The sequence below is a fragment of the Pygocentrus nattereri genome, chromosome 24 (genome assembly GCF_015220715.1).
Source record: "Pygocentrus nattereri isolate fPygNat1 chromosome 24, fPygNat1.pri, whole genome shotgun sequence".
Taxonomy (NCBI): Eukaryota; Metazoa; Chordata; class Actinopteri; order Characiformes; family Serrasalmidae; genus Pygocentrus; species Pygocentrus nattereri.
In genome coordinates this window covers 29,134-43,195 of record NC_051234.1, presented here as the reverse complement: position 1 = coordinate 43,195, position 14,062 = coordinate 29,134, and the positions used below count along the sequence as shown (strand labels likewise).

The window sequence follows — 14,062 nt, the reverse complement described above, 5'->3', positions numbered from 1 at the left end:
GGGATAAAAAAAAAACCAATATAGGATTTAATTCTATTTTGGTAGTGGATTCAATGCCCTCTAAAAGAGAAGGCATTTAAAGAAAACTTAAATTTAAAGAAAACTAGATGAATTAAAGACAGGATGTGAAAGTTTTTTCCTTAAGTCTTTATTCAGGTTTCTCTTCCATGTTAACAAAACATGCCACAATATTATTAAACATCTCCATACCTCCACAGGTATGTCATCTGGACCAACTGCCTTTCCATTCTTCATCCTTTTTAAAGCTGCTCTCACTTCCACCTTACTAATTCTCTGCACTTCCTGATCCACTATCTCTCCCCCCGTTGTCCTCCTCTCTCTCTCGTTTTCCTCATTCATTAGTTCTTCAAAGTACTCCTTCCATCTACTCAACACTCTCTGTTCACTCACTAGTACATTTCCCTCTCTATCCTTTATCAGCCTAACCTGCTGTACATCCTTTCCAGCTCTATCTCTCTGTTTAGCCAAGCGATACAAGTCCTTTACTCCTTCTTTACTGTCCAGCCTCTCATACAGCTCATCATAGGCCTGAGCCTTTGCCACCATTCTTTTCGCTATGCGACTAGCCTCACAGCACTCCTGCCTACTTCCTTCATCTCTCTGGTATCCCACTTTTTCTTAGCTGCCTTCTTCTTCTGAATACTCTCCTGGACTTCCTCATTCCACCACCAACTTTCCTTGTTTTCTTTCCTCTGACCAGACGAAACACCCAACGCATTCTTGCCAGTTTCCCTCACCACCTTAGCTGTAGTTTCCCAGTCCTCAGGTAGCTCCTCACTGCCCCCAAGGGCCTGTTGTATTTTTTCCCTGAACTGCCTGCAACCATCCTCCTCAACCATCCTTTTCCCAAGCTGTTCCTTTAGGATTATCCCTACTCCATTTCTCTTCCTCTCTACACCATGATAGAACAGTTTGAATCCACCTCCAATGTTCCTGGCCTTCTTCATTTCCATCTGGTCTCCTGGACACACAGAATATCTACCTTCCTTCTCTCCATCATGTCTGCAAGCTCTCTGACTTTACCAGTCATTGTCCCTATGTTCAGTGTCCCTACTCTAACCTCCACACTCCTGCCTTTCCTTCTCTCTCGCTGCCTTCTAACCCGCCTTCCTCCTCTCCTCTTTGATGGTCTTCGACCTACAGTAGTTCAATTTCCACTGGCACCCTGCTGGTCAACAGCACCGGAGGCGGTCGTTGTTAACCCGGGCCTCGACCGATCCGGTATGGCAATCATATCTGTGATCCACATGATAGTTTTGGCACAAGTTTTACGCCGGATGCCCTTCCTGACGCAACCCTCACCATTTATCCGGGCTTGGGACCGGCACCAGAAGTACACAAAGTACGCCCCTAATGGCTGGTTTGGGTTTGGACAGTAAATATCACTGCTATATTTGTGTATATTTTGTGATTCCTGATTCCCATGAGCACCACTTTAAAGAAACCCGAGCATATGATGTGTGGTGAGTCAACTTCTTCTTGGTTTTCACCTTTTATTCAAGTCGCGAACAGGCACCGTTAGCAAAGCACAAACTTAGCTCATCATCCCTACTTCACTCTCCATTTGTTTCCCTCCTGACATCACCTGGCCTATCCAATAAGAATGTGCACAATGCATATGCCTAAGAGAAAGGTAGTTTTCACTCAACCTTAACATTGCATGACATCTCCCCCTTTAAGTCATTCCCTTTTCCCTCCTGGAAAAAAACAAAACATGCAGCCAGTAATAACACTGAAGAAGCACAAAAACTTCCTAATGCTGCATAGAGTCCATCCCAAAAGATACACTTTAATTAACCTTTGAACTGTTTCCTTAACTGTCAGTCTCTGAAACTATTTTGAATTACCAGCACAATTATCCCATTGCAGTTAATTATGGACGCACATATTCCTTCAGCCAACTGGCTGGTTTGACCTGTTTCCTGGCCATAGTCATATTCAGGACAGAAGGGTGTGTTGCAGGTTGCACAGGGGATAATCGTATTGAAGGAGAGCTTTTCAGTACTGGAGTGCCAGGGGTCACCAGTGGACTTGCAGCCGGCAAAGTCTCTGTGCTGTCTCCTGTGGTATTTGGCACAGTCTCATGTTCCTCTCATGGACTAGGGGCACTCTGCAGATGCCTCAGATTCCTGCGTGTTATGGTGCCTTGCTCTGTTTGCACAAAATAAGACCTGGGTTCAGGTGTTTTTGCAAGGATGGTTGCTGGCATGTGCCAATCCTTCTCCCCATCCTGCTTAACTTTGACGCTCTGGCCTGGCTGCAAAGTGGGTAGGTTGCGTGCAGAGTGTCGTCTGTTATAGAAGAGTCTGTAGGCACACTTGTTTCACTGATCTTTCTTGTGCACTTGCTCATAATCGATGACACTTGGCTGCAGCTTTTGTGGAAGGAATGGAACAGTCTTCCTGATCTGCCGACCTGTCATCAGCTGTGCCAGACTCATTCCGGTGGCGTTGGTAGGAGTGGCCCGGTAACTCATTAATGCCAGCTGTGGGTCTGGCTGTTGCAAAATGCGCTTTGCAATAGCAACACTCCTGTCAGCTGCTCCATTACTCTGTGGGTAATATGCGCTAGAGGTTGTGTGGGTGACATCATACAATCTTTGCAAAGCTCACAAACTCTGCAGAAGTGAACAGAGTTGTGTTATCAGTCACTACTTCATATGGGATTTCCCATCTGATGAACATGCTCTTGAGATGGGCTATCACCAGCTGACTAGTAAGTGTTGACAGGCGAGCTATCTCAATGTCACGTGAATAGTAATCCACAACACCTAGATATTTGTTGCCATCCTGTTCAGATATATCTGCTGCTATTTTCTGCCAAGGGCCATCTGGCAACGGGGTAGCGATCAGTGGCTCTCTCCTTCATGTGGGTCCATTTTGTTGACTGAATTCACATGTCTCTACCATCTTGATGTCATGTCCTATCCCCGGCCACCACACAGACATATTGGTGCGTGCTCTGCACTTAGTGAGGCCTTGATGCCCTTCATGGATCCTGTGTAGAATCTCCGTCCTCTGTGGTGCTAGGACAACAATTCTGTCACCGTACAGCAGAGGTCCATCAACAGCAGACAGGTGAGTCCTAGCAGCATGGAACCCAAGGACTGTGGACGGTAGTCTGGATGTTTCCCTGGGCCAGCCTTCCTGAACAAACTTGCCAACTGCGTTCAGGTCACCATCCGCCTGGGTGGCAGCTCTAAGTGTGTCCAGTCTGTCTCCAGTCACCGGCCTAGTGGACATAACAGCTTGTATGTAAGCTTTCAATTCCAACTGTGTGTCGGTTGGATTGCTTTCTGTGAGTGGATTTCTTGACATGTCCACTACAACCAGCTGCTTCCCTGGAACATGGACTGCAGTGACGCTGAATCTCATTAAGTGCATTAACAGGTGCTGAGATCGCAGTGGTGCCCGGTCAAGGTCATATGAATTTATTAGGGGAATGAGTGGTTTATGATTTGTCTGAAGAGAAAATCTGTCCATACCTTGTAGATATTGTGTAAACTGTTTACACGCCCACACCGCTGCTAAGCACTCCTTTTCAATCTGGGAATATCGCTGTTCTGTCGGGGTCAGCGTTTGAGAGCAAAAAGCAACTGGACGTAGTTCTCCTCCTTGCTGTTGTAGGAGGGCTGCCCCAAGGCCATAGCTACTAGCATCTGTGCTCGCCACCGTAGGCTTGCTGCTATCATAGAAGGTTAAAGGAGGTGCCGAAACTAGCATGTTCTTGACCTGATTGAAAGCTTGTCTTTGGGCATCCCCCCCATAGCCATTCAGCATCACCCCTTAGCAGTTCGGTGATGGGGTGCAAAACGGCAGACAGCCCCGGCAGAAACTTGCCAGTAATTAATCATCCCTAACACCTGGCGAAGTTCAGTAATGTTTATCGGACTGGGAAGGTCTGTGATGGCTTTGACTTTGCCAGGGTCTGGTCTGTTGCCATTCTTCCTGATTACATGTCTGAAGTATTGGATTTCTGATTTCCCAAATTGGCATTTGCCTCGATTTAATTTCAGCCCAGACTCCTTTATTGTCTGAAGTACTGCTCTGAGGTTTTGGTCATGTTCCTGTTTGTCCCTACCATAGATCAAAATATCATCCATCACTGCCACTGTACCTGAGTGACCCCTCAGAAGCATGCTCATTTGTCTTTGAAAGATTTCAAGTGCGGATATAATTTCAAATGGGAGACGCTTGAAACAGAACCTGCTTATGGATGTAATGAATGTAGTTACTACATTGTAGTATGTATGTAGTCTACTGGAGACTTCAAGGGGTATTTGCCAGAACCCACTTGATGTGTCGAGTATGGAGAAAACTGCAGCGCCTGACAACTTTGGTACTATGTCCTTAAGTGTTGGGAGTATAAATCTCTCCCGTTTCACAGCCTCATTTAGTCTTTTCAAGTGCACACACATCCTCACCTTTCCATCTCTTGTCATCACTGGTACCATGGGTGTACACCAATCAGTAGGTTCTTTGACTTATTCAATAATGTCTAATTGTTGCATGCATCTTAATTCCTCTTCCACTTTTGGTAACATTGGGAAGGGCATATGGCGGAGACTGATGAGACTGTACGGCTTAGCATCAGACTAAAGCTCAATCATAATTGGTTCACAGTCTAACAGACCTATGTCACCGAACAAATCCTCTCCTATTTCAACTTCCTCTAGTCTCTGTACTAGTCCCATGCTGCAAACAACTTTCCTGCTAAGCAGATTGTTCGTATATGGGCCCTTGAGCACATAGATCCAAAAGCTAAAAGTTTGCTCCTTTCTTTGTGTGGAAGCGAGAAATTTACCAAGGCAGTTTAGTTTCCCACCAGGGCTTCACACACTGGCCTATACTTCCTCCAGGTGGGGTTGCTGTGGTAAGCTTTTGAACTAATTTTCGGACATAATGGTAACGTCTGCTCCAGTATCAATTTTGAAGTGCACATTTGTGCCGTTCAGTTGCAGCTTAACTTGCCATTCATCTTTTAAGTCAACATCATCTGAGATTTGACCCAAAAACCAGGAATCTTGACTGCTGTTTGCCTCTTGGGTGACAGTAACCTCTTTCACTTTTTTTGTTTTGCACACTGCTTTAAAATGGCCAGTCGTATTGCATTTACAGCACTTTTTTTCCCTAAGCAGGACATGCTCCAGGCTCATGCCGATGTATGCACCTTGAACAGCTCCTCCCTGTGCTGCCTTCACTTTGTTGTGCGTTTTGTTTTGCCACTCACATGCCCCTTAACGGTTTACACTGTTTTTGCGGCCCACTTCGTCAACACACTGTGCTCGCATGAAGACGTTTTGTATTTTAACAAGCTCTGCCTGGCGTGCCACCTGTATAGCCCTCTCCAGAGTCAGCTCCAGCTCTAGCTGTAGCTTCTCAGATACATCGCTATCAGCCACCCCAATCACAGTACAATCACGTATCTGTTCATCTTTGGTTTAGCCAAATTCACAGTGCTCTGCCATTTCGTACAAACTCCTTACAAAAGCCTCAACACTCTCCACTCCACTGCTCTCGCTTATGAAAGCATGCCCACTGGTGTATAATATTGCACCGTGGCACAAAATGGTCATTAAACTTACTCACCACCGCATCATAATAGCTGCTTCATCTGCCGTAAACACAAACGTGCTAAAAATAGGCTCAGCTTCTTTGCCCATTGCATAGAGAAGTGAACTTGTACATCACAATCTTCTTGATCGAGCTTTGTAGCAATCTGAAAGCGGGAGAAGCGCTGTCTCCAGATCAGCCATGAAGCCGGCTGGGTGAAGTCAAATGCTTCAGGTGCGTGAAACTTCGACGTGGTCCTCTGTTCCTTCTCCCCTTTTGTGCATGCGAAGTCGCCACTTCTGACACCATGTAATGATTTGCGGTGGGTCAACCTCTTCTTGGTTTTCACCTTTTATTCAAGTCACAAACAAACACCGTTAGCAAAGCACAAATTTAGCTCATCATGCCAAATTCACTCTCCATTTGTTTCCCTCCTGACGTCACCTGGCCTATCCAATAAGAATGTGCACAATGCGTATGCCTAAAGAGAAAGCTAGTTTTCACTCAAACCTTAACATTGCATGACACAGAGTAAAAAGGTTTCTCTAAGGTTTCACATTAAACTACTCCAAAAGGCTTTGTTTAGATCTCAATCACTAAATTATTCAATTCTCTTTTAAAGATTTTATTTAGCGGTGGCTGTTTTTGGATTGTTCCTGCTGACTTTTTTTAGGTTACGTATCTTGTTCAGAGTACAGATGAGGGTAGTTACATACCTTTTACGCTTGGTACAGATATGTATGGGTTTCAGAGAGTAATTTACTTTTAAGTGATGAATGGTAAGTTTATTTTTATTCATTTAAACAGTATAATAAATGTGTATACTGTAACAACCTAAAAACAGCCTGTAACAACCTAAAAACTAAAAATGGTCTGTAACAACCTAAAAACCTAAAAACTGAAAATAGCCTGTAAACTCTGGAAATTGGACATCAAGAATTCTCCTTCAAAATGGCATGAGGCAATATGACCACCCCTGAATAAACTTGAATTTAGGTGGGAAATTTATTGACACAACCTAGCTGAGATATAAATGTGTGTAATTAGTCTGTATGTGTTATCATGTAGGGTTAGATTTTATTTACCTGTTTGCAGCTGTGTTCCTCACTTGTTTCCTAAGAAGAGAGGTCTTTGTACAGTACTAAGTCAGTGAAAATTCCCTGACAAAGACAAGAGAACTAATTTGTATGTGTCTGTCTGTCTGTCTGAGCTAAATGCACAAAAGGAGTACCAGCGTGCGCCTTACTCAAGACCTGCATTCCCGCCTTTGGGTATTGACGCACCGTGTTTCACAATCAGAGACAGGACTGCAGCACAAATCTGTACTGCTGATTTTGGGGGGTATTTCCACTGACGTATGAAACCAAACCCTAAGCTGAGGTGGGTGGCTACCAATTCCATTTTCTCAGCTTCATATAATTATAAAGGGTGATTTTCCTGAATGAAGCAACATCATTCAGAGCAGTTCTGTCAGAAATGTTCCCAGCAGCGATGATAAGAACCAGGTGTGTGAAGAGTTGAAGAAAGTAAGAACCATTAGATTAAATGTTTTTTGTAAATTAACTGCCTGTTGTCTGAGACCTGCAGGGCAAACAGAGCAAAGCATACAGTACAAGCTGATCTAAACTGATTTCATGTTGGTTTAGCTGGTCACCCAACATGATCATTCTGGTTGACCAGCATACAAAATGGTTTTGCTGGTGGCTAGACATGGTGGTCTGTGCTGCTTTTCAAAGAAGGAGGTAGGGTAATTGGAGGAAGATGTCTGCCTGCTGAATTTTTTCTTCTGATGAAGTGATGTGGTCCTATCTAACACAGACACATTTACTAAATGCCTATGGTCTAATTTAGTCTGAAATTTCTCCTACATCACTGCATTCATTCTAGCTCATGATTTTTTTTGCTCTGGAAATAAGTCCTGCAGGATTGATTTTCACTCGAAGTGAAAGTTAGACCTTTGAAGTGAGACATACCCCCAGATATGGAGCAAAAGGTCCGCTTTATGGTAACTCAAATTCCAAGACTGTTCAAAGATTAAAACATGTTTTAAAACGGTTTTAACCAAATCGGCAGAAGGAATCATATACCTTGTACAACTTCTATACAACTTTTATGACTTCAGTATAGATACAGTGCACAATTTATGTTGGATTATATTCATGGTTTTTCACCCCTCCACACACACTTTCTATCAGAAAACTGGCTCCTGCGGAAAGAATTTATTCCAAGGATACATTATAACCCTAACCCTAGCACACCTAGACACGCTCACACACGCACACCTAGACACACGCGCACACACGCACACCTAGACACACGCGCACACACACGCACACCCGCACACCTAGACACACGCGCACGCACACGCACGCACACCTAGACACACGCGCGCGCGCACACACGCACACCTAGACATACGCACGCACACCTAGACACATGCATGCACACACGCACACCTAGACACACGCGTGCGCGCACACACACGCACACCTAGACACACGCGCGCGTGCACACAGGCACACCTAGACACACGCACACCTAGACACACGTGTGCGTGCACACACACGCACACCTAGACGCACGCGCGCACACCTAGACGCACGCAAACACGCACACACATGCACACCTAGACACATACACACACACACGTGAACTGTAGATGTGCTTTAAGGCCTGGGCATGATGTGAAAGCTCTGGAGCAGTTAAATGTATTATACTGCCTATTCAATTTGACAGGTGTCAAAGTTGTTTGACTAACTTTCTAAAATGCTTTTCAAACCATGTTCACAACACCGGCCCACTCAAGATGACATTAGTGGATCTACCAGCTCGCAAATGTTGTATATTAGAGTTTATTTTTGGGAAGTGGTCCACAGAGACTAGTGAATACAGAGTTTTCATATGGAATGTTGATAAAGCCTAACCTTACCAAAAACATGCCCACAGTAAGAAAGAAACAATGGATGTATCCATTCAAATATACACCCACCAGCCATTTCATTAAGTGCACCTCCCTTGTATTTACACTCTTTGTCCTCAAAAATAGCCCATGACCTGTAAGCAGAACCTTAATACGTTCATTTTAAAACAGGGATGCACCAAAATGGGAACTGTTGGGCTGATTTCTGATATTTTCCAAAGTTGTAATACACAGATGTTAATGCATAAGCTTCTGCTTTGACTACATCCATATTGAGATCTTTAGCAGACAAATACATCAAAGACGCCACTTGTAGTACTGATTCATATTGTTTTATTTTTCATTCTGCAAGCAAAGCTGAAAGTATTTTACAGTTCACCTAAATTAAAACAGACACAGCTTTAGCACAAGTTGTGGTGCTTTATTCTCAGCTGCATAAGCCAAAATGTATGAGTTTCGCTCATGCTCTCACAAAATCTTCTCTTCCTGGAACTCGCACAGACCATTGAATCCTACAGAAGCGTCTGGACCATGGACCACCGTGGCATTCATGACCTGTCCCTTGTAGACAACTGTCTCATAGATGAGCATCTGAGCTGTTAGCCCCATGCAGAACTGGGTGCTGTAGCTGGCCAGCAGTTCCTTCATGGAGAAAGTTCCCCAACCTAGAGGACTTCCTGAAGGCTGGTGAGGAGGTGAGCTTGTGCAGGAAAGGTTTACAGTTATAATCTTTATCATCACCAAGGAAACGCCTCTCAGCATCTGCAATGTCTGAGATGGCTAAGCTCCACCAGACCAGACTCTGGGTGGATGTGATGTCATCTCCTGGTTTCTTTATTCCACCATCATTCAGGATGGGTGAATGTGTGCATTACTCATTTGTCTCTTACAGTAATATTAAAACTGTGATGCTTTAAAACAAATTTCCTCTATATAGATTATCTGTGCTTTGAGTGGCGGAAGTGCTGCAAATTCAAAGATCCATCTATAAAAGCGTTGCATAAAAAATCTGCCATAGCATTGGCAAATATAAATCTAAAGAATAAAGATTTATAAAAAGAGTTGAAGAGGAGAGAGTTCCCACCTCACTAAAAACAGGCCAGACCCAATTTTATACTAAAAGGGAAATTCCACAGATCCCCCCCTGCATTTCATGCCTTTAAATGATTGTTTACCTCAAATGTCTATTTCTTTCTAAATAAAGTATCAAAAATATCCATTAGTAATGGATTACTTTTTGAGTAACTACCCTGGTCTCATCACCTGGATTAATGTAATGGATGAATTTGGTTGGGATTCTAAAAATGGTTTGCAGTCACCAAACTGCCAGCAATAAGTCTGGACACTCCTGATCAATAGTATTAGTCTAAGTCGTAGTAAATAGCTATGTCCTCTAGTACTTCGGAAGCCTTGTGCTCACTGAGGGCATGGTCTGGCTCCCTCAGGAGATTCCGTTTAGTGACCTCACATACACTCACACTGCTGTACAGTTGCTCCCGATCCACTTCCAGAACCCAGCCTGGCTCCATGTAGAGGGCTACGGCAACATGATCCCACACATAATACTTCTTATTCTTAAGTGGCCTTGCATGCACTGTGGACTCTTCTTTGTCCACCACTAGCCTGTGGCCAAGACATGCTGATGGAGCCTGACAGCGCCATAACATGTTGCCTTGAAAATACCCACATACATCATCACTATTGATTGGCAGGCGTGGGTATTGCCTATAGTACTTAATGTGCCGTGGATGCACCAACACAGAGTACATTATCTCTTTCTTGTAGATCTTGGTGTCCAACACACGAAAAACTGGAGCAGAATTGTAACAGAACTGTGTGGCGTATAGAGACAGGAGCTTTCTTAGACGAAAGGTGAAGCGGAAGTTGCCATAGCGAGACTTGCTCTGGAATGCTGGTGAGGTGGTGAACTTCTCCAGGAAAGGCCACTGGTTATAGCCCCAGCCATCTGGGAATAACTTCTCTAGGAAATTTTCCTCTGCATCAGCAATGTCTTCCTTAGTCACTGACAGACTCCACCACAGGAAGTTCTCTTTGTCATATTCATCATGGTGTGGAATCTGGAAGCCACCATCATCAAAGATACCCCAAACGCCACTCTCCTCAGTCACATGGCACACTTCAGATACACGGAAGAGCACGGATTGTGGATAAAACGGGATGTTTTTATTCCTCAGGTAGCGATTGTCCACTCCAGGGTCATCTGTCAGCTCTGATAAACTCACATGCTCACCCTCACAGCATGTTACATCATAGCCTCTGGAGTTTTCATACTTTGTCCACTCTCTGGAAAGGAAGGAACTTATTGTATTTTAAGTGATCATGCATTCTGTTAGATTATCCACTAAAAATAAATCAAATAAAAATCTTAGATTCCTCACAAATACACTTGAGAAGTAAAAACTATTAAGATGTGAATGTACTCAGGAAATAATATGGCAAATCCATCAATTTAACTGAGCAAATGTAACAAGTAACCCACTTCTGGAGCTTAAGTGCAACAATTGATACTATTGACTGTAATATTTAAATTATTGCTACATTGTTATAATGGTATGACTTTTAATGTACATTTTAATTGATATAATACCATATGTACAGATGAGGGTTGTTCAGAACATTAGTGCAATATGGTGTTCCTCAAGACTCTGTTTTAAGCTCCTTACTGTTCTTCATTTACAGTCACGTCCAAAATTTACAGATTACAGCATGTTAAATATCTCTGCATCTTATTCCACGACCTCATGTCCAGAATAAGTGCTGTGTCGGTGCTGCACTGTCATGTTTACTGTGTCTAATGCTGTTTAATTTATTGTATTTATTGTTTCTAGCTTAATCTTTTGTTTGATGTCTGCACGTTCGCACTTTGTACTTTTTGTTCCTTGTTGCTACGTGATGTTCCTGGAGGAACGTAATTTCACTCCACTGTGGACTGGTAGAGAGATGGAATACAATAAAAACAATAAAAGCCTCTTGACTTGAAAAGTTTGTAAACCCTGTCAAATTATACATTTTAAATAAACTGAAAATTATCACATTCTCTACAGTTAAAAATGACATTTTCTTTCAAGTTTTTAAAGATTTCTATTTACTTGCTGCATTTGACACACTGTGGAAAAAAAACTAAATATAAACATGACAACTTTTGCACAGGCAACATTTTAAATTTGAGTGCAGTGTACATTAATATGTGCAATGTGTTCCTATTTTCACTTAGAAAATCAACAAAACGTAATTTAGCTCAATTTTATATATTCTATATATTCAGCCCCATAGTGCAGAACACAACACTGGCTATGACTTTTACACTAGTAATCTACTGTCTATATGTACCACCTCAGTCAGACACAGTGACTGAGATATACACAACAAAAGACTTGCACGGTTAAAGATTTCACTGTACAATTACAGCAAATTACTGGCTATTAGTGGCATTACTTTCACAGTAAATAACAGTAAAATAACAGCTGCATATTGTGACTACACAGTCACTTGGACCGCAGTATTCCTGTGATGTAGCCATATTCTGCAGTACACTTACAGTAATATGCTGTAATTAAAACAATCTATTTTTACAGAACAATTGTAAAAAAAGTAATGCAACTCAGGAGCCAATTTACTGTAAGCTTGTATATGAAATATTAATATTTTATTATTATTTTATTAATAAATATTAATATTTACATAAAGATATAAAATAGAAAGCCTGGTAGTAGAGAAAACAAAAAGCAATATCAATTAACATATTTATTTAATTACATGTATAAATGTAAATGTATTACAGTAATTTTCTGTTTTATAGAAAATCTCTTCATATTAGTTGATTTCATAATAAAATGATGAATGCAGCATTTTAAAGTGAAAAATAATGTTAAACGAAATCCTGGCAATAGTTAACAGTGCGCTCAAGAGCTAAAGCCTGAAAGACCAGAAACTTCCTGCTTCTGAATTCTGATGAAACGAAAGTGTTGCTGCTGGGCGTTAAGTTGTTGTTGCTTCTAATACGACTGTGTATTTTATACTCAACCGACTGCAAGTTACAGATAAGAGCACGGGTATAACCCTGATGCTGTTTTTTATTAATTGAATTCTGGTTTAATAATTTAAAATTCCAGCTCACACTTGAGAAAAATATCCAAAAGATCACATATCCAACCCTGTACGATGCTGAGACATTAATCAATGCTTTCCTGAATCAGAGGTTAGACTACAGAACTGTATTATTGACTGCTTGCACTGCTGTTTGTCTAAAGAAGCTCCAAGTAGTTCAGAATATTGCTGCTCATCTACTTAACAGGAGCAGAGAGTCACAGCATTGTTTCTCTGTAATTCAGTTCCTTTTAACTTTCACATTGACTAAATTCAGAAGAAAAAAGCCACATCAATATAAAAAACAATAATGTTAATAGAAAATATGATAATGTCGTTGCCTATCAGTTCTTTACAGTGGCGGGTTTTGTTCTATTGTTTGTCATTGAAATACTTTGGATTAAACGAATTGTTTCATCTGCATGTGATACAAATCAGACAAGGTGTTTACTGCCTCAAAAAGGTCCCTCACAGAAAGTTATTGCATGAAGCAGTTATTAAAATTCTTTATGCCCGAAAGGTTATTTTACACTAGTTTTGTGATGAACTTTATTTTTTTACTTTTTTAAAATCCATAAACAGTGGATAGGTACACGTAGGACGCTGTGAGGCAAAGTACAATACTCAAAAGAAACGTCCTTTTTCAGTTTTACCTTGATTTTACCATCACCAGTATTACATAAAAACTGGGGGAATACGAGAGTAAATAAAAAGACTATATTTGTGCTGGTTCCCATCACCAACACTGTAAAGAGATCTGACTTCCATCAGACACAATAATAAACAAAGGCTTTAAAAAGTACTGCAAGGGAAAAAGAGCAGATGGAGGCTTTCTGAAAACCTCAGTGAGCTAAAAACTGAAAACAGCCTGTATCAACCGGAAATTACAGAGCCAGAATTCTCTTTCAAAATATGTCATAAGGCAATATGACCACACCTGATTAACCAGCTTAGCTTAGCACTACTAAATTCTTTAGTCTATATGTGTTTTACATAGGTTTAGATTTTGTTTGTTTACCTGTTTGCAGCCATGTTTTCTTGCTGGCTTGCTTTCTTAAGAGAAACAGTCTCTGTATAGGTCAGTGGAAACACCCCAACAAGGAAAAGAGTGTGTCTGTCTTTAAGTGAGTTAAACGCCTCACTTGAGAGGGGCGTGACATTACTGTATTTTCTGATCAGAGACAGGACTCTAACACACACACACACACACACACACACACACACACACACACACACACACACACACACACACACACACACACATTCAGGCACACTCATTCTCTCTCTCTCTCTCTCAGACACGCGCGCACACACATTTAGACACACTCTCTCACACACACACACACATAGAAATCTGCACTGCTGTATTTCCCCTAACTCCTGATTTACAGCTGTTTTTTGGTTGAAATCAAACCCTAAGCTGAGGTCGGTGGCAACCAGTTCCAATTTCTTTATTTATATA

At 41.8% G+C, this 14,062-nt stretch overlaps 1 protein-coding gene across 1 annotated transcript; it reads right to left on the bottom strand.

Moving 5' to 3' along the window:
* Nucleotides 1-8,803: 8,803 nt before the first annotated feature.
* LOC108413465 lies at nt 8,804-13,689 on the bottom strand. Its single transcript, XM_017685984.1, has 2 exons — nt 13,619-13,689; nt 8,804-10,797 (listed from the first exon to the last, which is right to left on the bottom strand). Exons 1-2 carry the CDS (start codon nt 13,630-13,632, stop codon nt 9,855-9,857), a joined length of 957 nt encoding a protein of 318 aa, XP_017541473.1. The 5' UTR covers nt 13,633-13,689; the 3' UTR covers nt 8,804-9,854.
* Between the last annotated feature and the right edge of the window lie 373 nt (nt 13,690-14,062).